This window comes from Phycodurus eques, chromosome 10 (genome assembly GCF_024500275.1).
Source record: "Phycodurus eques isolate BA_2022a chromosome 10, UOR_Pequ_1.1, whole genome shotgun sequence".
NCBI classification, from domain to species: Eukaryota; Metazoa; Chordata; class Actinopteri; order Syngnathiformes; family Syngnathidae; genus Phycodurus; species Phycodurus eques.
The window spans coordinates 18,479,591-18,506,859 of NC_084534.1; the positions used below are offsets into that span (position 1 = coordinate 18,479,591).

Sequence of the window (27,269 nt, forward strand, 5' to 3'; positions counted from 1 at the left end):
TACAGAAAATGGATGGATATAGTAGCTGTCATGCTTAGCTGCAGAAGGAAGCCCGTCAGCCACGAAAGTAAGTTTCATAAACTCCTATTACGCTGCTTTGTCACCTCATCGTTATATGTATTGCATCACTCATGGCTCTTAGACCTTTGAAATACAGTTTGGGAAGATTACCCAACTACAATCATTGGCTTTTTCGTTAAGTATTAAAGCCTTTTCTCTTGTCGGTGGCTTTGTGTGAGCGCAGACTTTGACTTTGGTTACGAGTCACACGATTGGCACCAGACATTGGCAATGTTTTAGCAAATTCAATTAGCGATTAAATATGACTATGGTTAGATGTTGAGTTGAGGTTGGTAGGCAACAGTACAGTATATGATAATAATATACACGGTAATACCAGCTTGAATGACGTGGCATTGACTAACTCAAGCGAGATGATGTTTTTGTTTTTTTTTATTTGCTGAAAAGTAAGGATATTGGAGATGTGAGGATTCCGCACGACAGCGACAATATGTTGGTTTTTAGGAGGCAAAAGTACAGTGGAACCTCAAAATTTAAAACACCTTCAAGCTTCTTCGATTTGTTCTGCTACCACAGAAAGGTTCCAACAGTGACGGTAGATATAGATAGTAAAATCCTTATAATGAGGAAATGGAGCTGTAATGTCGGAAAGGTAGTGCTCACACGTGACTGTCCTAACTTAGTACAATATTACTAATAATAAAAGAATGTACGCTGGAAAGTGAGCTATGTTTTACCACTTGTTTTTGACATAATCAGACTCTCGCAGTCGGCTTGGTCTCTCATGCAAATTAGCCCTGTGGTTGGTTGGTCTCTGTCCAGGCTTCTCTGTAAAATAAGGCTAACTCTATATTAAGTTGATAAAAAGAATAAGACGGCAGAATGTTTAGTTTAAAACAAGCTCATGTGTGACGTTACTCAAAACGTCTGCAGATCCTTTGAGACTTCATGCCATTCTCATTTAAATATTGAAGTCTACAACTGGCTGCTCAGTGCAATATGGGAAATAACAATTCATTTTGCCAAGCAGATGTTCACATGAATACAATGTCCCTCTCCAACAGGTGTCTCTCCTGTAAAATTTTTCAGAGGGTAAGTAGTTTTACTTTATTTTAGTTTTTCGAGGGTAGCCTCTCCTTAAACTGCTATGGCAGTTAAGAACATATTACTTAAAGCATTGCCTCTACAATTCATATAGATTTTGCGACCCAACAATTTTAGCTAGGATCAAATTAATTCAGTTTACAATTTTTCTGTGGGAAAAATTATCAAAAGGACAGAGAGTCAACTGGCATCATGGAAACAAATTGTGCTCCACTTTAGAGCGTCTACTGCATTGTACTCAGACATGTATAAGATTAATTAATTAATATAATTAGAAGCCACAAAGTGTTTATAGTGTCTGCAAACTGTTAATTATTCCAAACAAGCATGTGATGTTTAGCCAAAACATCTTAAGTCCATTTGAAATTCCTGACACGGCATCAGCCAACGTTTATAGGTTTTGTTTTTTAAAGGGGGAGGACTGACAAACACATCGATACAGAATACTTCCATTTCAGAGAGAAAGCTTACTTTTCATGGACAAGTCACTAGGAATCCTTAAATCGGAAATGTCCTCAGGCTACTTGGCCACCCTCCAAAAAGCAATGCCTCCCATACAGAAGAAGAATACAGACCTGAATCATACACTCTAAAGACTGCTAAGAACTGCAAAGTGCGAGGCGATGTGCTGAAGACTGCATTGAACAAAATTATCCAAAAAGACAATCACTTTTCCGATTCCACTTGCCCAAAAAGGTGACCTTCACAGTTTTAGATTTTCCGGAATTATCTGAACATGGCCCCTGACCCATTATTTCTTAAAGGTGCAGTATTTTACAAGCTCGTGCTCTGATTAGTGCCTTAACATGCGCGTGACCGGTCCCAAATTTCAGCAGTTGACGTCTCCAGGAGAACAGAGGAGTGATGACTACATCCGACCTACATTCACCACACCCAGGCAGCAGGCACACGTGCTTCCAATCATTACGTACACAAAAATGCTGAGCTCAGTCCGTTAGTATCATAGGGAGGGCAGGGAGAACGCAAGTATACTGGATCCTATGACATGACTGTAATACAGGAGAAACACCAATTTTTTTGTTCACAAGTGACAAGTACAGGCGCATCACAATAAAAACAAGAAAAGTTAATCTGTTTCCATTCAAAAAGTGAAACATGTCTTATACATTAAAAGCTATCCATCCATTCTCTTCTGCTTATCTGGTGGTCAGGTGGGGGGCTAGTGTAAGAAGCTAACGCAGCGGTCTGCATCTATTCAGTGCCCCTTCTTGTCAAACATCATGAAAAGAATGGGCAATCAAATGCACGACACAATCACATATGTTCTAAACCAAAGTCCTTTGATCACAATATTAGGCAATAATACAACAGGTAGTTCCAAGTCCTGACAAAGCAATTTGACAGGACAACAACCATTTCATGAGTGATGATATACAATACAACAGCACAGATATAAAAACAATATACCACTCCGCCTTATAGGTATTCTAAACCATTTATTTGGCCTACATGAAAAGTCTGTGGTTATATAAGAATACTTAACATTGCCAAGATGGCTATATTTCCAGAAATAACATTTGATTTAAAGTATGAAGTATGCCCGAAGATGTCAATGCAAACTTCCAGGTGTGCTCATGTGATTAAATGCTAAATTAATGACACATTAAGTGTGCAAACAGGAGCACATACTCGGCAGATATGCTGACGCAGCTAACGAGTGCATGAGTCATCGTGGAAAATGGCTTAATTTTGCATTTTCTGACTACTTTGTGTGAGTTTTGCTCGCCGTGGAGCGCCCACTAAAAGGCGCAATATGACGCAACTTAACGTAAAACGGACAAATTGTCCAACTCTCTCCTTAAGAGTGAAACAGTAGAACACGCTTCATTTGTTAATATTTTTTTTATCCATGTTGACGCTGATTTTGGCCAGTTAGCATGGTGCGCTAACAGCTAAGTCCGCAGATCACACCAAGGTTTGCGGACCTATTTGTGTTGGGAGAACCAAATAACTGATTAAATAGAATCAGCTTTATTGGCCAAGTATGTTACAAGACACACAAGGAATTTGTCTCCGGTACTTGAAGCCACTCTAGTAAGACATCGAACAACCAGTATGATGAAATATACTTATATATTTAGGACATGAAAAACACAAGAGTAATGAGCAATGAAAGTGTACCACTAGTCTGGTAATACTCATATAGTGAAAATTGTGCAAATGATCCATGATTAAATTAAGAAATCCCAAATTGCTGTCATTTAACAGACATGCAAACACCAAAGGCAAGGAAAAGGCGACCAAAAAAAAAATACATTGTCGGGAGGGTCTGGGGGATCCGCCCCCGCAGAGAATTGTTTCTATTTTAACATAAATTAAGGAATCTGGAAAACTGTGAAGAGTACAACAAAGGGAAAAAAAATCATTTATTTACACCGCTGAAGTACATGTTGAGGTACAACTTTAAGATAAAATTTAAATTTGCCTCATTTTTTTGTTTTGGCCTTTGAGCTAGGCCCATCTCCACATGCACCTGATGCCTGTTTCAAGCTGTGCCACACGAATAGCATCCTCCTATTTAAGCACTCTCATTCTGGAAAAGAATTGACTATAATCAATGTCTCTTTCGCTTCATTTTTTACTATTACCAACTTCAAAGGCTAATCCCAAGTGCATCCTCCAGGAAAATATTAAGTACAATATTTTTCAGTTTTTATTGCTCATTTCTGAATTTGAAGTTAGTTCATTTTATGTTGTGACACATATGTGAATGTGTCACAACACATCACTGCGTCGCTTAATACATTTAACATTAACATCCGTACACTAATTAGATAATTGTAGGCGCGTTTCCTAATTAATACAAGATGTACTAGCGGATCAACTCGTCGCCGGTGTTACGTGTGCTTTGTGGTTCCGCTGGGACCACAACCAGAGCCACGACGCAGAGCACATCAATGCGAAAATCCAAAAGACCAGTGCAACAAATACAACACTGGCTGATCTGATGAGCAAAAATGTTGCTTAAACGTAGCAATAGAGGATGTCTGCTCCACAAGTGGGAAGAGTAGCCTAATATTGTTCTCAAGTAAGAGTACGGTTACTTGACAATAATGTGACTCAAGTAAAAAGTAGTCCTCTAAAAAAAATGACTTGAGTAAGAGTAAAAAGTACACAGTGAAACAATTACTGAATACTGTAAGTACGGAATAAAGAGTGAGTAACTTCAGATTATTATTATTTTTTTTTTTTACCACAGCATGAACATCAATAAAAAAAATTACAAAATAAAATGTGAATGTGCACATTCTGATGTTGCTGTGTGTGTATGTACAGTCATAAGTACAAAGAAAAATCTAAAATTTACTGCACGGTGTTTTATCAAGTTATAAGTGAGCTGAAATATCCACGTTTGGGCAGACAGTGCCAGAAAAATACTATAATACATGAAAGCTGTTGTTTTTGTTCGTCTAAATGTAAACATGAGTAGCGTGCCGTTGCCTTCATGGTAACGACGACCTTCCCAACATGGCCACCACGTAGGTACGACGATTAGCGGGGCTGGCTTATCTAGTGTGCCCGGGAAGCCCAATGGAAGACGTTGTGTGAGGTCATGTGACTTTCGTGTCTTTCTTGATTGGTGAACTAGACTTAAACGTCACTAGCGCTTAAATTTGATTGTCGCAAACAGCGCCCAATGTGGAAGTCGATGTCGTAGTCTCGCGCACAAAATCGTTGATAAATAAGCAATAATTGATAAATAAAAGTAACAAGCGACATTTAGATCATTGTAACGGAGTAAAGGTATTGATAGTTCTTAACAGCAGAAGCAGCTGAAGTGTATTCTCTGGTCTCCTGTGACTTATCCAAAGCAAGTCCCGAGCACACAGGCGGAATCTCAGGCCGATGCGCTCGCATATTAGTCCGCCGCGGAGTAATATTCACAAATTACATCTGTGTGTGGACAATGCATCGGTTTAACTGGTGTAGGGTTTCGCACTTGTGGGGTAGTTCTACAGTTGCAGCCCACAATTTAGCACTTTTTCACCCTCTAAATTTTCCTGATTTTGTGGACGGAGCTAAAAACTAGCCCCGTGACGTTACAGGGCTGGGGCGTATACCCCACTACATAAAAACCAAGCGCCCTTATTCCATGCAGTTGCCGTTCGGTGGAATTGCACTTCCTTGTTCATAAATAACTGCACCCTGTTCTACCAGTATAGCGTCCAACTGGCCATGAAACTATGCCCACAACTCTAAAAAATACATTTTCCCTGAAGTGTAAAGTGTTTTGTGTTATTTGGGCAACCTGTCTTGCCATCTGGCACACATGCACGCTGTGTTGACACTGAAGGTCCAGCACAACAGCGTTAGTGCCGTTAGCCTCACAGCCCCCTTCCCTCCTTCGGGCTAGAGTGAGGAGGAAAAAATTCATCCAGGAGGACCGGAGAGCATCACGTCACTTTGGCCGCTTATGGAGCACTATTCTGTGGCCACAGAAGCGCGTTGTCCACTGACTTTCAAAGGAGGGAAAATTGTCCTTAAGGCACGGTTTATGGTCATAATACCAGCTCAAAGGCTGCTTCTCTGCAGCCCATGAAAGCGTGTGATATCTCGGTAGCTGGAAAGGAGCCGTGAGAGAAGTGGTACGTGTATTTGACTGACAGAAGAGGCGGGATTTTCAGAGCTCTTAGTGACACGCCCACAGCATCTGCATACTGTCTCAATTCTTGACCATTTTCAAGCCTGAACTCATGTACTTTGCAATTTTTTAATTCATTCATTCATTCTCAGGCTTGTTAAGACTTCTTTGTGATGTGTCAAATTTAGAAGAAATTTTTTTTCTGCTGTTTGGTTGCACTTTAAATCTATTTACCCAGTTTCACATTCACATCTGTTAAAAGTAGCCGCTAGCTGCCGTCAAAGACAGGCTGGGATCCCCTGATCGGCTCAAACCTGTACGGTTTGACCACAGGTCTACTTTCAGCCGCCTCATGTGTTTATAAATCCTCATCCTGCTCATACTGAAAACGTAGCTCCCCAGTGTCCTCCGTTGCATTGACCCAGTAGTGAGCCCCTTCTAACGTCTGTTGCACAGCTGTTAAAAGTAGACTTTGTGGTGGTTAGAGTAACTACACCCAGGATGTCTCAAGATCGGGAACGTTCGGGAGTGCTCAATAAAACCTAATTTTTAGCAAATTTATGGTTGACAACTTGCTGTAACTGACGTGTATGTATTACAGAACATATTAACAATGCAAATATGATTTTTCTTAACTGATCGCTATAAAAAACCCTTTCACTCTGACCTTTAAATCAATCAATCAATATTCTATTGTGATGAAAAGTTTTTCTTTTTAGAATTCAAGAGTGAAATAAAGAGTTCTCATTCATATCAACTCACGATAACATTTAGGCCTCGGGCTGGTTGTTCAAAACTCGGTTATATTTAAGCGCTGGTTCATTAGACTTAACCGACCGTTAACTTTAATGGCACACTTATCTTGTTGTCCAAAACTCTAGTAACTTTAACCGGGTGTTAACTTGACGTCCTATTTGCAACAAAAGTGTTTCGTCTGTCTGAGTAATGCTGCAACCGATAATTAAGCGAGAATGAAGGGAGAAGAAATGAGAAAATGATTTTCTAAAAAAAAAAAAAAAAGCCCAAGGAAGAATAAAACGATTAAAAATAATGTATGCATTATAATCTCAACCCTTACTTACACACACAGAAAGACACCTTCATACAACCATCTATACATGCGCTAGATCTTGTCGCCCCAGGAAATGGGCTTCATTCATCTTGCTTGACTGCAATGAAGCAGTGCCTAAGATTCTATTTCCAATAAACGTCGACTGATTGGAAAACTCATTCTAACATCAATTTCCATCTGGGCCCTTTAAAAGGCAATCAGCATGGCTTCATCTCCGTATATCACGGGCTCCTTAAGATGATGACACAGCACTGGCTCGCTCCTTCTGCATAATGGCCTTCTCCTATCAAGGCATCTGAAATGAATAATACCACCCATGAATGGGCTATTTAGTGCGTTAGCACAGACAGGAGCCACTTCTCTGAATATTAATCCTGAAGTTTTACACTTTTACTCAGCTTTGCCGGGTTGAATCAGTTTTTCATTTGGCCGCGTGAGGCACTTTGTGTGATTTGGCGACATGATTTGGTTTCTCTTGATGCGTTTTGTCATAGGCAGCAATGTTGATTGGTGATGATTCGTACATTACTTTGATGTCCTGTGCCCACAACACACAGTATTTAAGTCAAAATATAGAGACTTTTATTACCACACTGGCAACGTCTTACTACATAATGTAAATAAATATTGATTTGCTTTACAAACTAGAACACAATCTGCTGTGTGACGCTGGTTGAAGTCATTCTAATTTCAAAGGCAGGGTCTTAAAGGGACGGTATTATGTAAAATGTACTTTTTAAATGTTTGTATACAAATAGTTGGATCCCTTGAATGCATGCCCACCCATCAAATGTGAAATTAAACCAAGAAACCCCCACACAGTTTTTCCGCTCAACGATTTGACAGCTAGGCTCCCTGATACGCCATTATCAAACAACATGGAAGCTGGAGCTACGAATGAATCTGTGGTGATTCGGATTCACGAAAATCGCCATGAAAATACTAATCCTGAATTAGAATTGTTCCATTTGAGCCAAAACAAATTAAAAATATATATACTTTTTACTTTATTCTGACAGGACCTGAAATTCTGCTACTTCCGTTGTTTTACGGACGTCGCCATTTTGACATAGTCCGCATTATTTGAACGCATGTACGCATTGTAGCTTCACTGAGATCTCTATAAAGTTTAATTAAAGAAAAAAAAAAAAAGAAAATGAGCTCCCCGCTGAAGGAGGCTTGCATTTAGGGTAGCTCCAATGAGCCGCACGGATAACATGGAAGCGCCACAACGAAAGCCGAAAAGGAGCCATCACTAGGGCAACATATTATCAGACTGAATGTGAGCAAGTTTATCCAATACAGAAAATTTTAAATCTTTGTCCTCTGACTTTTAAGTAAAAAGTTTCCATAACCTTTTGGTTGATGATTTTTTTGAGCAGTCGAATGCATAATATTCTACAAGAGAAGGCCAAGGTTCCAATGATGTTTCTTACCTTCCAGCCACTTCCTGCCTCTCTGTAGTAGGGAAAGTTATCACAGATCCACTGGTAGATCTCGCTCAATGTCATCTTCTTTTTTGGCGAACTGTTGATGGCAAACGTAATGAGGCTGGCGTAGCTGTAGGGCGGCTTGCCATCCTTGTGCTGCTGCACCTCCTCTTGGTCCAGCGTGGTGTTGGGATCCAGAAGGGTGCTCTTCTTGCCCATGCCTGGCCCATGGCCGTGCTGGCTGTCGGCCTTGCGGATGGCTGCCTGCATGGTAAGCTGAGGAAGCCAATCCATGGAGGTCAGACTACTTTCCAGCTCCGACGTCATGGTGACGACAGGCCGGGCAGCAGGAAGGGGGAGGGGGGTGGGGAGGGTAAACCCTAAAGCCTGAAGGTAAACTGGTGGCCTCTGTAGGAGCTTGATTGACTGACTGGTTGGGAGAGGAGCAGGTGGGGCTGATAAGCTGGAGTCTGGGCCCTCAAATCAGGACATTAGCATGCTGTCTTCTCCAAGGAGAGTCTGCAAAAACACGATATAGACATGTTTGTATCAGCGAAGTAAGACAATAACCAGCACTACTTTAAGATCGTCTTATTGCGAGTATGGTATGGGAAATAGAGAAGAACAGCACTTCTGGGCTTAATTATTAACAATTCTAGCAAGCAAGTTACTACCCAGTGGAAACCCGACCAAAAGGACTTGCATGCAACCACCAAGCTTAGTTTTGAATTCCAGAAACTCTTCCAGTTCTGTGATTCCACTGTAAGGTATCATTGGTCAGTTTTCCACTTCAAAATATAGTACCGCATGAAACTGCGTAAGCAACGGCACATTGAACACCAGTCGGAACGCAACACACGTTACTTCTCGGCATGTCGCTGCAGACCATGGTAAAGAGGCTCATTGTATTCAGATGGGCAGTAAAAAATAAATAAAAATGGACCGCTGCAGCAAAGTGCAGACTGTGGAGTATAATGCTGTAGCATCCAGAGATAAGGAACCACAACAGGGTGTGTTCATAGTTCCCATTTCGAGCCATGATCCTAAATCCAGCAGGGCGGCCATGATGACCAATCTGCTCGACCAATAAGCGACGAGCAATGCCTTGCGTTAATCGATTGGAATCAGCAATGCACGACTGGAACACCAGCTGACCAGGTACTACACATAGCACTTACTAGCGCCTGGGTGTGCTAATGGAAAAGCACCAACAGTGAGTCGTAGTAATTTTGTGAATTTCCATTGCGGATAAACAAAATATCTACAGTATCTAGTTCTAGCTAGAGTATTGTGTAAATTACATAGGGACAGCACATCGGATAATCTGCCTCACAGTTCTTTGGTTCGGATTGAATGTGTGGCGTTTTCATGTGTTTTTTTCTCCGGATACTTCAACTTTCTCCCACATTCCAAAAACATGCATGTTAGGTTCAGTGAGGATTCTAAATTGTCCACAGGTGTGAATGTGAGTGTGAGTGTGCTTGTTTGCTTATATGTGCCCTGTAATTGACTGGTGACGAGTTCAGCTTCTCTCGCTAAAGGTCAGCTACGATAGTCTCCAGCCCACCGGTGACCCAAATAAGGACAAGCACTATAGAAAATCAATGAATGGATGTTAACGTAATCAAACATTTTGAGTTCGTTATCATGGCTATTCGTTGAAAAGCATGTATCTCCAATTCAAAATTTTCCTTTTTGGTGTTTTTCATCTCATAAATTTGGAGATACGTGTTTTTTTTTTATTGGACTGCGACAATATGTTAAGTGAGCAAAAAAACAGAAGTAGTTTGCATGTTGTCTGCACATGCTTTTACTGGCTGTGCAGCAGATTACTAGACCACCACCTTCTCTTCCACTTGCTGCTCTCAAAGCTGACTCATAGCTAAGACTCCATCTGCACGAAGGGAGAAAGAGAGAGAGAGAGTAAATGCTGGGCAATTGTTTTCACAACTGCCAGCCAAATGGGCCAATGGCTCAGGAAGAATTCTGACTCTCTTGTGGCTAGTAAAACCCCCTTTCCCCTCCATCTGCCCTGCCTTCCAGTTTAACCGCCCACTCGCCTTGCAAAGAAGCCTTTGCCATAAACAAGGTAGGCAGTGTCATCTTGCAAACTGTCCTCCACCCAGTGTGTGTCTGCAACAGCCTGTCTCGCTGTCCTTTCTGGCACACTGCCCTGCTTGTCCAAAAATAGAGAGCCGGTCTAGATAAGCCGTAACTTCTAAATGTAGGTGACGACGGGTATCTGTGCAGGGGAAAAGGAGTGGGATGACACCTTGAACTGGTTGACGGCGAAAACAATCTCTTACCATTATGTGTGATTTTTATTTATTTATTTTTCCAGTTTCGTGTGTTTTGGGCTGGGAATAAACACAGTCTCGACAGTCCTCAATAGGCCAAACACTGTATCCTTCAAAACTAGTCTTTGTGCGCAGTGTGAAATTGTATGCCATTCTTTTGAGAGAATTTGCGAACAGTGATTCAAAAGTGCCTCAAGACAGAAAGCGCTATTGTACTGAATCACTCTGATACCCAGGATCAAAATGACATTTCAACTCTTTTCACTTACGTCCAAGGGCCTTGAAAGAGACATTCTAACCCACCTGAAAAAGGCCTTCTGCCACCTACGCTGGTGAGGTCAGCAAAGGATGCAATCCAAGCAAATATAATCTAAATCTAGCTGCAAATCAAATCTAAACCTAGCTGAGAGTCCAATTTAGTTTTCTACCGAGTCCTTAATCTTCCACCAAGGGTGATTAACCATGAGCTCTCTTTAGACCGTTTTAATAGACTAATAAAGTGCTATCTTTACTCACGTGACCTGATGTATGATTTTTTTCGAGATAGAACGCGTTGCTTGACCCATTTTTGCAAGCAAAAATTTGTGATACGAGCCCTAGAGTGGCAGTGAACTCAACTCACTACACAACAAGCGGCAGTTTGGCAGATACCAAAAAAATAAATAAACACCAAAACCTTTGCTCATCTGCAAAATAAACTGAATGTGGAAGGAAAAAAAATCAGTACAGTGTAGTGTTGAGCATCGTTGGAATTCGATTCCGGTTCCGATTCCTTAGTTAGATTCCGGTTGCAAACGATTCTCAATTCAGATTCTTTTCGGGGGCTGGGTCAAAAATGTTTGCAAGGTTTAAATAAAGGGTGTCCAAAATATGACCACCCATTTTCTTAGCAGCCTACAGCAGAGACTAAAATAAACATTTGACTCGAGGTTCTTTCTAACCAGTATCAATATCCAACCTATAAACTAAAAGGCAATGTGTTTGGAACTAACCCAATTGACTTAATATTCATTCATTAATGTTTCAGCTAAAAGTTAAATATAGCATTGTTAAAATAGTTATTTTAACTGTTTTAACTATTTCATTGTTTCACTCACCCAGTTGACTTCACTGATACCATTGTTAAAATAGTTATTGAGCTGCCTGTGTATTCTGTTTCATCACGTCAAATGGCTTATGTGCGCAAGTTTTAACTTGACCTTGTTTTGAGATTGTAGCCTTTTATTTTGAAGGGTACGCATCGGAACTCAGCATTTTGGTAGTAAAGTAAAAAGTAACTTCACACGGCACCGGTGATTGTTTTTTATTTTTTGTTTTGTTTAATGGATGGCAAAAAATGCTATAAAACGCTGATTCCTTTCCCGACCCACCGATGAGGCACAAGGTTAAGGCTTCTTTATACTCGCGCGGAGGGCGACCGCGCTGAGGTCACTGCGGCTATCCTGCACGCAGTTTGCCTTTATACTCGAGCGCAACCCATGCGTGCTGTTTTGAAAGTGTACCGCAGTTCTTCTCCAAGTCGGGGGTGTCGCTAGGGCTGATATTGGCTAGGACGCCACAGGGTGGAGTTTCCTCTGCATTTTTTGACCATTTCCGGTAGCCGTTTTTACTTTCCTTTCCGTAACAAGGAACAAAGCAGCAACAATGCCGACCGTGGAACAGAGTCTGCTAGAACAAATGGACCAAGATGACCAGATGATACGTTTAATTATGCTGCAAAATTGATTGAGAAGGCAGCGGCGAAGGTGCTATGTGGAACCAGGAGGAACGCTGATTACATCATCAGAGCACGTGACTAAAACGGACCAATCACGAGAGATGATCTCCGCAGCATTCTACGCGCAGCAACAATTTTTGCTGTGTGCGTGTCAAGCTATGCGGAGGGGCCGCGCGGGCCAATTCATCGGTCACGTGATGCAATGTGGGCGTTGCAAGCAGCCCTTTACCTTGTTCGCTGCCTCAATGTTGGCATAGACGTATTTTATTGTTTCACTCACCCAATTGACTGAGCGTTGACTTCACTGAAGCTCTGCGCGGTGTTGGTTTAGGCTCAGAGCGCGTCAGACACTACACATCATGATAGCCTCCTTTGCACAATGTAATCTTATTCCAAGTGTTGCACTGAGCCTTCTGGACATTCATTTAAAAAAAGTTAAGACACACTTTTGTTCGCCCCCACCGCCATTGGGCACAAGCACGTAATAGTGCGTGTTCTTCTTCGTTGGTTTATGCCGCTACTTCGTTGCTTTTCAAAACGTCTTCACGACTGGAGGACTAGGCATCGAAAACTGGGAACCGAAATTTTTACATTTGAACGGTTCCTGGAAAACCGGAATTCTCGATGACTTACGACTGCACCAACTTAAGAGTTTTCTGAGCCCTCGTCACTCAATCGATTGTTTTTTGCTTTGTGTTGTGAGACAAAATTTGAGGGACAAGTGAACTTCAGATACGCCATCGCTAAATGCGAACGCCACAACCTCTGCCCAGCGCCCCGCATCTCACTCACAATTTGAGATATAATTACACTGAGTTACGGGCGCAGTCACAGAACGAACTAACTTGTAAGTCAAGGTACCACTGTATTTGTGGGACAGGTTTGGCAGAAAACAGTCAGAAAATGCAGAAGAAAATGGAAAATCTAGTTATGTTAAAAAAAATAAAAAATAAAATCCAAAATCCTATTTAAGTGTAATGTTGGTACAGGAACATTACCACTAACATCATTAAAGGAAAATTTTGCACTTGTCTCGCTTTTTCACTCAGTACATCATATGGAAAATATTTCCTCCAGTAATATAAGCGAAACAAAATTCTCTTGTGATCACTGCTGTTTTATTGTGTGGAAAGGAACTAAATCAATAGGGAATCAGACCCAAGACTTTCGTAGAACTACATGAACTACATACAGACCGTTTGGACAGCTTATGGTGCAGAATACCCCTTTAGCCCCGTCCGTCCACACTTTTGTACCGACTGCCAGTCTACACGGTTACGACACCGTAATTAAGTTCTCAGATACCACAGTGAGAGGCCCGATTAGTAACTTGCCATGAGTCGGTCTTCTGGTCGAGGATCAGCGTCTGACAGGGTAGTGTGAAAATAGCAGAGTGGCCATGAACACCCAGATCAAGGAGCTCATTGTGGACAAAAGGGACGTAAACACATGCCTCCTTCTAAATCAACAGGGTTGAAAAGTACATGCGTAGCAGCAAACTACAGACAAAAGTTAAACCCAATCTTGTAGAGAGCGAGCATTAAAAAGTGAAAGGCTGCCTTTTTTATATATATCCAAATTCACAGGGAACTTACAAACAACTGAAGCTACTGTAATTTGCATATCGCTCAAGTATTTTTTATTCTTTATTCGGCATACATTTGGGTGGGAATTTGGGAGTACAACGCCAATTTATCGCAGTGGATACGTTCCATACCCACCCGGCAATTGGTGAAAATCCATGATCTAGAACAGGGGTGGGCAAACGTTTTGGCTCAGGGGCCACATTGATTTGACAGGCGGGCCAAGCCAGGATCAGATGTTTACATATAAAAAATAAACATAACAAAAAAGGCATTGCCGTGTTAATACTTAGCAAACTGTTGTTTTGTTGATCACCTTTTTTTGCCAGTCCATCAAAGTCTGTGTTAGTTTTGTTGTGGCAATTCTCCGAACAGATCTGAGGTGTTCATCCCTCAGCTAGGATCTGAAGGATGTTTTGTTGGTGTTCATCACACTAAAAGTTTGTTCACACACATATTTAGAGCCAATCACCACCAGCATCCTCTGTGCCATCTTCCGGATTTTGGGAAATTTGTCGGCGCTTAATGTAAGTATAAAACTCATCCAGTTTGAGAGTTGAACTTCTCTTTTAAGACAGTATCACATTGGAGATCAATCAGTTTCATCTACAGCTCCCGTGGCGCTGTTTCAGGGTCTTGTGGGACTGAATCTTGGATGGCAGTTTGTCAGATAAAGGTGTTTTGCTGAGCCTGCAAGTTTGATTTTAACCGCTGATCCGTAGCCATCAGTTCCTGCGTTGATTGGCTGTTAGCATTATCAGCAAGCTTGGTAGAAAAGTGACTGCTGATGTTATGTTCCTCTAAAACCGCAATGTTTTCTTAACATATTAGACATACACCCTTTGACCGGACTTCAGCTAAAAAAATATTTAGTAGTCCATTATATATTAAACATTCAGCACTCACTGTCGACATTACTTTTGTTTGGCCCACTCATGGTTGAAGAAGGGTTCAGAGCAGTGGCAGAGTAAAAACAGAACAGCCAAAGTCAAGTCAATGTATCACTGTACCTACTGCGCTACCTGGTGGAACCACTGGGCATTACAGGAAAGCCGGGTGGAACCACTCGGCATTACAGAACAGCCTGGTAGAGCCACTCGGCATTACAGCATAGCCTGGTGGAACCACTCAGCATTACAGGACAAGGTCAAATGAATATAGTCATGATTTTGATATGATTTGGGCGATTCTGTACCAATCTTTGGCGGGCCGGATTGAAATGATCAATGGGCCGGATGTGGCCCTCGGGCCGTAGTTTGCCCACCCCTGATCTAGCAATACCATATAAAAACACTTTTAATAGTGTGCTTTAAACACATTTAAATTTAAGACATACATTTTAAACACATTGTTAACATTTAATCATGAAAAAAATGGCAAAAAATGTGTGAATCTGTGTTAAGATACATGCATGTACGATTAAAAGGCAGGTCCGGTTGGGGTGGGGTGAGACATCGACAAGCTCCTCCGACAACCCCAATTCCAATGAAGTTGGGACATTGTGTTAAACAAATAAAAACAGAATACATCCAGCCATACATCCATTTTCTGAGCCGCTTCTCCTCACTAGGGTCAACGGGCGTGCTGGAGCCCATCCCAGCTATCATCGGGCAGGAGGCGGGGTACACCCAGAACTGGTTGCCAGCCAATCACATACAAACACACAACCATTCGCACGCACATTCACACCTACGGGCAATTTAGAGTCCCCAATTAATGCATGTTTTTGGATGTGGGAGGAAACCGGAGTGCCCGCAGAAAACCCACACAGGCACGGGGAGAACATGCAAACTCCACACAGACGGGACCGGGGATTGTACCCCGCTCCTCAGAACTGTGAGGCTGACGCTCTAACCAGTCGACCACCGTGCCGCCAAAAACAGAATACAATGATTTGCAAATCATGTTCAACCTACATTTAATTGAATACACTACAAAGACAATATATTTAATGTTCAAACTGATAAACTTTACTGTTTTTAGCAAATAATCATTAACTTAGAATTTTATGGCTGCAACACGTTTAAAAAAAACTGGGACAGGATCATGTTTACCACTGTGTTGTATCACCTTTTCTTTTAACAACATTCAATAAACTTTTGGGAACTGAGGGCACTAATTGTTGAAGCTTTGTAGGCGGAATTCTTTCCCATTCTTGCTTGATGTACAGCTTCAGCTGTTCAACAGTCCGGGGCTCCGTTGTCGTATTTTCTGCTTCCTAATGCGCCACACATTTTCAATGGGAGACAGGTCTGGACTGCAGGTAGGCCAGTCTAGTACCTGCACTCTTTTACTACAAAGCCACGCTGTTGTAACACATGCAGAATATGGTTTGGCATTGTCTTGCTGAAATAAGCAGGGGCGTCCATGAAAAAGACGCTTGGATGGCAGCATATGTTTCTCAGAAACCTGTATGTACCTTTCAGCATTAATGGTGCCTCCACAGATGTGTAAGTTACCCATGCCATTGGCACTAACACAGCCCCATACCATCACAGATGCTGGCTTTTGAACTTTGGGTCCATAACAGTCCGGATGGTTCTTTCCCTCTTTGGCCCGGAGGACACGACGTCCACAATTTCCAAAAACAATTTAAAATGTGGACTCGTCGACCACAGAATACTTTTCCACTTTGCATCAGTCCATTTTAGATAAGCTCGGGTCCAGAGAAGCCGGCGGTGTTTCTGGGTGTTGTTGATAAATGGCTTTTTCTTTGCATAGTAGAGTTTAAAGTTGCACTTACGGATGTAGTGCCGAACTGTATTTACTGACATTGGTTTTCTGAAGTGTTTCTGAGCCCATGTGTTGATATCCTTTACACATTGATGGCGGTTTTTGATGGAGGGCCGCCTGAGGGATCGGAGGTCACAGGCATTCAATGTTGGTTTTCGGCTTTGTCGCTTACATGCAGTGATTTCTCCGATTCTCTGAACCTTTTGATGATATTATGGACCGTAGATGATGAAAACCCTAAATTCCTTGCAATTGTACGTTGTGGAACATTCTCCTTAAACTGTTCGACTATTTTCTCACGCACTCGTTCACAAAGAGGTGAACCTCACACAGCTGAAAAGTCTGTCGCCGACTGTGGCTCTCTGTTCCCACTTTACAGTAATTAAGTTTACTGTAAAACCTCAGAAAAAAAATATTGTCTAAAAACATGTCATATAGTAGGGATGTGAATGATGAACCGTGATACAGCAGGAGGAATGGGTATGGGCCGGTTACTAGTTTCAAGGTACAGTGGTGCCTAGAAGACTAGCTGCCAAATTAGGCAATCCAATACGAAATCACGAGTGCCACCTATCACTCTTCCACAAATTTAAGGTAACATTCATATATTACTATAATGCTGTATTCAAATTAACTTTTCCAAGAGTTAGCGTGTTGCCAATTGGTGAAATATTACGCTGCTCAGGCAGATAACTAGCATGGTTAAAATCCTTTTTTTTTCTCCGCGCTCTGACGTTACTTTAAAAAGCGAAGAGCAGAGAAGAAGCTACTGTATTCAGTATTAAAGTCATCATCTTGAGCGAAACGCGCAACAGCCCTGTGTACCGACATTCATGAATGAAACGTGTCCCCCTTTTTGAAATTTTAGAATGCATTCTTTTTCAGATTTTCAGAAGTTCACTCAAAGAATCAGTGTTGTCTTATAAAAACAAGTGTACGTTTTATTCACTTGTATTGAAAAGTTTAAACAGCCCAACAGATTTCTTAAAATAACAGTGACCATAAATTGTTTTGCCCTATAGTTAAGAAATGTTTTTATTGTCTAGTGTTTTACAGATAAAACGTTTTATATTAAAGAGTAAATTTCTGCGAGTGGAAATGAGTGTCATAGAAATAATGATCTACTAGGCATCCATGAGGCACAGCAGGAAAAAAATTCGAAATGGAGCAAACTGCTTTGGCGTCAGCCGGTCAGAGGAAGTTTGCGTTTGCCAAGTCCATTGATCTCTAACAGCGGGAGGTTAGCGGAGGCTCAGCAGCCAATTCTATATCTGTTATGGGTACAAACATGAGCAGATGATTAAGGCATTTTTTTCCCCATGTCAACAGAATTCCAAAACGGACAAGGCCAGATCTAGCTCGGTGTGATGTTCAATGGGGTGGAGTATTTGCCTGTCGTATCTTCATCAAATTCTCTTGTTTTCCTTCAGAAATTTTACATTGGGTACCATGCGTATACACTCGTGCACAAAAATATTGGCACCACCCTATTTTTGAGAAAGAGAATATATAACCTTGATGCTTGCATGGGTTTTCTCCGGGCACTCCGGTTTCCTCCCACATCCCAAAAACATGCATGGTAGGTTAATTGACAACTCTAAATTGCCCGTAGGTGTGACTGTGAGTGTGAATGGTTGTTTGTTTGTATGTGCCCTGCGATTGGCTGGCAACCAGTTCAGGGTGTACCCCGCCTCCTGCCCGATGACAGCTGCGGTAGGCTCCAGCATGCTCGTGACCCTAGTGAGGAGAAGCGGCTCGGAAAATGGATGGATAAAAATATGCATGACTGTACTTCCTGTGGATGGTCTTCATACTCATATTTACAATTTTACGTTAGAGAAAGAGTAATGAGAAGCACAGTCAATTTTTTTTTTTTTTAACCCGTATTACTTTTTTGGATCATTATTGGTATTACTGGTAGTATTTTGTCATGGGCTAACAAAATACAGATATATTGTTTCTAGTTACAACTCAACAGGGAATAGAAAAGTGCAGTAGTATTGGTATCACAGGAGGATACACAGAATCTAAATTGTATATAGATTTCATTTTTACACTTTTTGCTGATGTAGCATGAATTCATTTCCTTGTCTGTTCAAATATGCCTCCCACCAGGCTTCCTTTTCTTTTGTGAATTAAATGTTGCTGTCAATCATGGAAACTTGAGCATAGCCAGAAAGACGGCCCGATGTTTGACGGATGGAAGTCCATACATGCCAGATGATCTTTGTTCCCAATCACATAGTCTGAGGGTGTTAATCCAACTTTTAAGAAGTAGAATACAGTCATATTAAGGTGATTGCATGCATGTCAAATGTTTGGTTTCAATCAATTTATTACATTTGGGTTCTTTTCAGTGCATGCAAACAATGTCTGAAAAATAATTAGTGTACTTTGGGGCAACAATGCATTATTGCAATGCCAAACAGGTTTGCATGTCTATTATTTTAAAAAAGAAGAAAAAAAAAGATTTGGACTTTTGTTATGACTGTGATTCCATCGACACCTCACACAATGTTTGTTTGCAGGCCGAGAAAGTGTGAAAGAAAATAACGCGATAGGCATATCTGTTCACCTCCACACTCATGAGAACTAGATGAGCAGACTTGGTCTGACGAGCGGCATTGTCATAGGCCAAATTGCAGAATATCTTGTTGTCCAACAAATCACAGAGACTAAATATCTCCACCCAGTAACTGAAATAAAGGTGACTTCACTGACAGTTGACAGCATCCATCCATCCATCCATTTTTTTATTTTTTTTATTTTTTATTTTTTTAAAGGTGCCATAGTTTACTAAACCAACTTTTTGTAATATTGGCTCTATGGGGCCTCAGTAAACGTGAAATATGAATTAAAAACATCCACGCATTCCTGAATTCCAGACGTTTTTCTGCAGAGAGCCCTGAAATCAGGTCGTTCAAATTTCTCGAGCTTATCTACATCACCAGCGAAGACCTTCACTGTCAACATCATCAACATGTGTGCTCTCACAAGTGGGTCTTGTACACAGAGGCCACCAATCAGAAGAAAGGAGGCACCAAATATGAGCAAAGCGGATACAAAACTGGGTCAAACAGAAGTAGCTGTCAGAGGGGCCTTTTCTGGACATTCATATAACAAAACCAAGGTGTTTTTTTTTTTTAATTAAATTGATACTTATGTATTAAATCCATGTTAGAGAGTCACTCTATGGAGGTCTAAATAGCCCAAATATGGGACCTTTAAGACTTTATTTGAACAGTTTTTCAATTATGAACAAACAAAGACGAACAGAAAATAATTTAACATACTTCCATACACCTTCCCATAACCCTCACTATAGACCCGCTCTTGGTACCAAAAGCACACGATTAAGGAGGGGGAGAAAGATTATACTATTTTTGGACAATTTGACTTTACAAAAAAAGGCAACATTGCACAGTGATAATTGATATATGGAAGAAATTGATCTGAACCCCATCGTGCACATAAAGCCAACAAAATGAATATGTTAACAGAGTCAGGTCTAAAGCTAATATCCAAATACCATTTTTGTTTGATTAAAAACCCAACAGAACCAGATTTAATATTATATATATATAACTGTTTGCAGTCATCGCTTAAAATTGTACTTTAAATATTTTATAATGTTTAAGCAGACTTATGCAGTACATAATAAAACTTGTTTCTATTTGTTTAGCTATGCAATAATGACACATTTCTATTAAAAGGTAACAATGGTCATAAAAGTACCTATATCGTTAGCTGACGCTTGTGTTTCGATATTGAACCGGAAGAGAAAATTATAATTTAACCCCCCAATGTGCGCGTAGGGATGAAACAAACGGTTTACAGAAAAACGTGCTAAAGTTTCAAACGGTTAAGTAGTACCATTTCAAATTGTAATTATCGTCACTACTGTAATTAGTGGGGGTTTTTGGCAGGTGATGGCTTTATTTTTTCACCTGCAAAGAGGACAAGAGCAGGAGTGTGGGTGTATTTCAGTTTTTATGAGACTGCAAATAATAATTTAAGATAAATTACATTGCCTGCAAAAAAATGCAGGAAAAAAGTCGCCACAAAGTGTGGGGGAACAAGTCAAATGTGCAAAAAGACATTGCTGATTTCATTCTTTTGTATTCAAACTAAAAAGTATTTCAATGTCTTCTATTTGTCAATCTGTGTTTTTTTGTTTTTGTTTGTCTATATTAATTTTTAGTAATACTGGGATAATACTGATAACTGTAACCATTTTGGTCACGATAATAATAATATAACATTTTCATATTGTTACCTCTCTATATGCATGAACACAATAAAGGAGGTCCTCGGCTTACAGCTGTCCCAACATACATAGTTGTGAGCTTCCAAACGGTGCGCAATAAACTAGTTTGCTCAGCAGCGTAAGAATACAGTATGTCGTCATGAGGCACAAGAGGTCTTGCTAGTTACCTTATTGTTTTTCATTTGTTTGATATTTATGGCCTGGAAGTGTTTTTCATAAATATTTTCTACAGTTATGACGAAACTGTAACAGTAATTTTTACAGTTTCCGAAAATTAACCGAAAATTACTGACTTGCAATTTCAGATTACGTCATCGCTATCGGAATGGAACTCCAGGAATCCCTTACAAGCTACATAACATGCTTCTTCACCAGATATTCCATCTAGAATTTTGTCCTCCCATGCTTATGACAAAGTCAGCGACAACCAACTTAATCAACAATATGCCAAAAAGATAGAAGTTATACAATCAAACACAGACGCTGTTCACTAACAACCATGTTCCGGATGAAATTGGTTGGTTCACAAACTAATCTTGCTTCGGTTCACAAGCTATGCTTCAAAGAACAAAGAGGCAATAAAGGGTTCATTTCTATATTTATTTTTAACTAAACCCATGAAAGCAAGGGAAACATCACTGGGCCTAGAACAAATTCATTCTATTTCCATTCATTTAAAATTAGGAAATGTTCGAACCAATGAAAGGGAAGTTAGGAATTTTCTCCAAAAAAAAAAAAAAAAAAAAGTGAAGCGAGGTTACATTCCAATCTTGCTAGCGATTTTAACACTTCCAAACATCCCATTTAAGTTTGACTGTATTTTAAAATACGAAGTGCACAGAACAATGGCTCTGTGTACCCAATGAAGTCCAGTTATGAGCAACTATCTGCAAAATTTTACCAACAGTTGCCCAAATATGATGCTATCCACTACCCAGTGCAAAAAAAAAAAAAAAAAAAAAAAAAAAAAAAAAAAAACAACAAAAAAAAGGGGGGGGGTGCATACAAGACCAGTGCAGTGCTGCAGGAGATGAGCTGGCAAAAGCACAAGCTGATGAAAGGCACTGCGCCCCACTACATGGAGATGCCTGCCATTTGACCCGGCACGCTAATGATCCAGCTGCTTCGTAATCGGCAAGGCCAAGTTCGCAGTCTTAATTAGCGGGCCTCGGGTAGCGGCAAGAATTACGAAGCGCAACACCACCGGGCAGTAACGACCCCCACTGCCTCCATTACCCTGTCAGTCTGTGGGATGGTCAGAGGCCCCCCAGGTCTATTGGGGAAAGCAGAGGCGTACAGAGGAGTGGTTGAAAGAAAAAGTCTGAGGTGTATTGAGGAGCAAGGGTCATAGAGGAAAGGTGTATCATCAAAGCCTGTTTTTGCCATAACACCAATTCTATTTCCTGGCAAGAACTGAATCACACATCGTCGCTGTCAGTTGACAACCGTGTATTTCCATTGTCTATAGCGAAATATTTAATTAAAGTGCACCACAAACAACTGTGATTAGACCAATTCACCACCAGAAACATACATCTGTCATTTCACAGAAATCATTGTATGTTGTAACATTTAAACGGGTGTGTATAAAAGTAATAATGGCTTCCTATGACTAAGTGATGGTTTCCAAGTGTGTTCCTCTCATTTTTCAAAATAGGGATGCACTGAAAATTCACGTTTTGTTTTGATTTCAATTCTTTAGGCTTGCAATTCGATTAGATTCAATATTGATTAACATGTTCTGGTATCGATTCAGTTATTAGAAAAATACAAACGAGTACATTTTGACAATTTGAAATATTTATTTTTTATGCCGTGTAAAAATCTCATGTCGCCATATTTTTTAAGCAATAAAAAAATATATAAATAAAATCTGAAAATAAAAATGTCGACATGTATTTGTATGTATGGAGTACAAAAGTAAAAACATATTGCAGTTGTGTATAAAGAGAAAAAACGTAAAGTGTATGTAAACTTAAATTATGTTTATTTCTTCTTAGAAATTGTAATCAAAAATGCGTAATAATAACTTATTTGTTCATATGGTGTACAACAGTTAAAACTCTGTATTGAAGAAGTAACGTGCATGGACTCGATACTACTAATTAGGGTTACTATTATTTGCTGGGTATTAAAGTTATACCTAATTAAGTAGTATGTTTGCGGCATTGTGAGACAAGCCAGTACCGGTACTTTGTTCGCTATATTGCTCCCTCCGTTTGTGGCTTCTGTGTAGGGGGCTCTAGTCTGAAGAACATTTTAAACAAAATCCCACGCAGAAATTAAATGAGAAGTGATTGTTACGTACACAGGGATCAGTTGCTTTTTCTGTCAACTACAATGACTCCAAAACCACTGTCTTAACTCCATGTATAGTTCCGTGACAGGGACTTCTGGCGTGTTTTTGTGTTGGAATTGCATACTGTGGTTGGAGTGTCTTTTGTCCATTTCTGGGTTCAGGTTTTACAAGGGAATCCAAAGCAGATTTGGTGCATCGATATTGAATTGCAGGAAGAAAAACTGTGAAATTGGATTTTGAAACTAAATAAAAAGGACAAAGGAGAACTGTAGCAAAAGGCAGACTGGTCCACATTTTGGAGGGACCACATGCCAGAGGTTTCTGGAATGCTGATTGCTGTTAATCACGTGCATCTGCACATAACGTAACAGCATCTTAAATAGCAACTGACAACAGATTATCATTTGCAAAATCGACTTAGCTGCAGACAGCAAAGTGACAGTTACATATTTACGTTAATTTACAATTGTAATGGTTCAAGGAATGTCAGGCCGAATGGTCGGCCCCCATACATTTTCATCTGACCAAATCTGGCCCTATTTGCAAAAAGTTTAGACACCCCTGCTTTAACTGATAGAAGAGATGTTCTTCAGAGCTGTTGTTTTGGTGAGCAAGAGAATTCAAATGGGCTCAGCACATTTTCATTTCCATGTGTGAATGATACAACCCATTCTTTTGATAGAAAAAGGGAGGTGTTTGTCTTAAGATTAACCACTCTCCAACTAATTGGGATGCAGCGTCTTATTCGATGCGCGACTGCTATTTGAGGACATACGGTAGAGCTTTCTTGCTCATTTGTTAACGAATGGGGGAGATGTCACGGAATAAGAAGGAGGCAGAAAAATACAAGAACAAGTATGGATGGTGGTATCGAGCCATCATAGTAAATGTGTGTGTGTGTGTGCGTGTGTGTGTGTGTGTGTGCGTGCACACTGAATGGGGTCACAAGTTCAGGCATTACCCCTTCACAAGCACTGTGATCCCACACATTTGTACAGAGCTACTTTGATGGCAATATAAGAGAGTGGAGCATGTCACCGTCACCACAGCCAAGAAAAAAAATATTGGTTAATTTTTAGGGTGAATCAACTGTCAATGCTTTTTTATCCCTGAGGGATGAATGTAAATTTTCAAATTGTTTTTAAATGGTCTAAATCGTTTCCAGACATGTTTTGACAACATTTGCACAATGACAACAAAGCGCCCATCATGCGGTTGCATCACAAAGGTCTCACTCAACCTGCCAAAGCGGTTAAGGCGGGAGCCAGTCCTTCTTCTTGAAGAATAGCTAATGAGGCAATAAGGGTGAGTAACACACGGGTATCACTCAACGCAGCCATGCTGAGTTTACGTCATTGTGGCAACAGGTCGCCATCTGCGTCATCGACTTTGCCGCTGGTCCTTGTTTTGAGCTATTGCACAATTTGTGTTTCTACTTAGAATGCACTCATTGCTCCACCATTTGCAGTCAAATATCTGTTGTTTCTAAAATCGATGCTAACCGTTAGCATGTCAATGGCGTTTTGCATTGTTGGTTAACATTAAGCTAAGTGGAGGCAACGCTACGTTCTTTTAAATAACATTTAATTATCTTTGTTTTATGTTTACTGTGACAGTAGACTGGGAGTGGCAATAAAATACTTGAAGCCTCTTTTTTGTCAAATACTTGTCAAAGTGCTGCTTTATTGTAAAGTGAGTTGAATTGAGTTCTCTGTGCTCACAAGTCAAAGCAAAAAATCGTCCGAATGCCAGCTCGTTTCTGGAAAAACACGCAAGTTGGGTCACTCGTACAGTATCTCATTGCACCACTGTATTATTTTTCTCTCTGCATGTATTCTGAACTTGCAGCAAAGTGTTTAGTCTGCCTCATATTTAAGAGATCCCTGGTTCAAATCTCAGCTTGTTCCTTCTTGTGTGGAGTTTGCATGATCGCCCAGTGGTGGCGTGGGTTTTGTCCAAGTACTCCGGCTTCCTCCCACATTACAAAAACATGGATTTCAATGAAGAGTCTAAGTTTTCCGTAGGTGTGAATGTGAGTGTGAATGCTTGTTTGTCTAGTACCCTGTGAGTCGCTAGCGACCAATCAAAGGTGTAGCCTGCTACTCTTGCCCTAAAGGCCTCTTTATACTACTGCGCTCGTGCGGCCGAAAACGTCCGCATTGCATCACGTGACAGACGCATCGGCCCGCGCGGCCCCTCTGCGTCAATTGATGCGCACATGGCAAAAATTGTTGCTCCGCGTAGAATGCTACGGAGATCATCTCTCGTGATTGGTCCGTTTTAGTCACATGCTGTGATGACATACTCAGCCTTCCCCTTGGTTCCACATACCACCACCGCCTTCTTGATCGATTTTGCAGCATAATTAAACGTATCATCTGGTCATCTAGGTCCATTTGTTCTAGCAGACACTGTTTCACGGTCACCATTGTTGCTTTGTTCCTTGTTACAGAAAGGAAAGTAAAAACGGCTGCCACAAATGGCCAAAAAATGCAGAGGAAATTCCACCCTGTGGTGTCCTAGCCAATACCAGCTGTAGCGACACCCCCGGCTTGGAGGGGAACTGCAGTACATTTGCAAAACTGCACGCGTGGGTTGCGCTCCAGTATAAAGGCAAACTGCGCATGAGATAGCTGCAGTGACGTCAGCGCGGTCGTCGCCCTCGCGAGTATAAAGAAGCCTTAAGTCAGCTGGGATGGACTCCAGGTCACTCGTGACCCTTATGAAGACAATTGCTATAGAAAATGGATGGAGGGATGGATGCTCTGAACTCCAATAGATAGCATCCTTGGTCTCCATTTGCATGACAGTTGGGTTTGTATTTTTCATCATTTGACAACTGATTTCACATGAATTATTTCATTGCACCTATGATCTTACTGTGAATGAGCTATTGTCCGACTGTGAGCAAATATTATAACCAGGCCACACTAAAAAGAGCAGTCCAGGTGCATCATACAACCTGACTAAATGCGGCTATTGAAATAGCACCTTTTGAAGGGCTACTCTGAATTATCGTCACAATTGAATCGCATTCAGGCACCTAATGTGAGCACAACACATTTCACATTATAAGCAGTTCAGATTTCCCGATCGTTATTGGCAAGGCTACCTGAGCATTGAATCTGAAGAGGGGAGAGGGAAAAAAACATATTTTTTGTTGCTAGTGTGAAAGTGTAAACATTGCTTGCTTGACACATTACACGAGTGTACATTCAGTGCTTATCTAAATTATTTATCCCTGCGAATATTCTCATTCATCCAGGTCATTTTATTCTCAGGGCATTGACTCGACTGTCCAAGTCCAGTTGCAATCGATTTTATACCCTGAGAATAAATCTTTCATTGTTTCAATCATCATTTTAGCTTTGTCACTCAGCATCATCTGCACATTTGTAGCAGTATTACTGCACTACTGGACACTTAATATTCCTTAATGACTCTCTGTACGTTTATGTTTACATCCTAAATCTACGGTGGCCTGGAAGTGCAAAACAATAACAAATTATGAAACTAACATTTCAGAAACCACAAAAACAAAACCACTTTAACATTTCAGAAAACACAAAAACAAAACACGAAACACTTAACATTTCAGAAAACAAATTAATAAAACATGCAACACTTTGACATTTCACGCACCACAAAAAAAAAAAACACAAGACACTTTAACATTTCCGGAAACACTAAAACAAAAGCAGAAACACTTTTACAAAAAGACAAACCAAATTACAATTACGAACAACCGGAAAGGGAGGGGGCCATTTCACAGACATTCTTGGAAATCCCACGGCTTTTTTCGGCAAGACCCGCCCCGCTTCAACATGATTGGCTCCTGCATCGCGGCAAGGGTAGGCTAAAAAGATGGAATGTGATGTCCATCCCAAATAGCGATTATATATATTGACGCCCTGAACAGCGAGCCTGTATAGGCATTTGATGCTGTGTATACAATATAGTGTACTTGATCACATTTCTCAAACCATAAAAAGAGAGATTAAGAGTTAAGGAAGAAGCAGGTTGCTAAAGAGAGAGGATGGTGGTGAGAATTAAAGGGAATGTGTGGATATTGGCAAGGAAGCTGCCGGATCCATTAATTTTTTAACGTACCGAGCGAGGGATCTACCCTGCATACATTCTGGT

The 27,269-nt window shown here is 40.7% G+C and overlaps 1 protein-coding gene across 4 annotated transcripts in view; it reads right to left on the bottom strand.

The window, feature by feature from the left end:
* foxj3 (forkhead box J3) overlaps window positions 1-27,269 on the bottom strand; it is a 154,058-nt gene that overhangs the window by 80,858 nt on the left and 45,931 nt on the right. For all 4 annotated transcript variants that reach the window (XM_061687082.1, XM_061687081.1, XM_061687083.1 and 1 more), the window contains one exon: window positions 8,237-8,749. In XM_061687082.1, coding sequence (XP_061543066.1) covers window positions 8,237-8,557 — 321 coding nt within the window. In that variant the 5' untranslated portion in view covers window positions 8,558-8,749. The remainder of the gene's footprint in view (window positions 1-8,236; window positions 8,750-27,269) is intronic.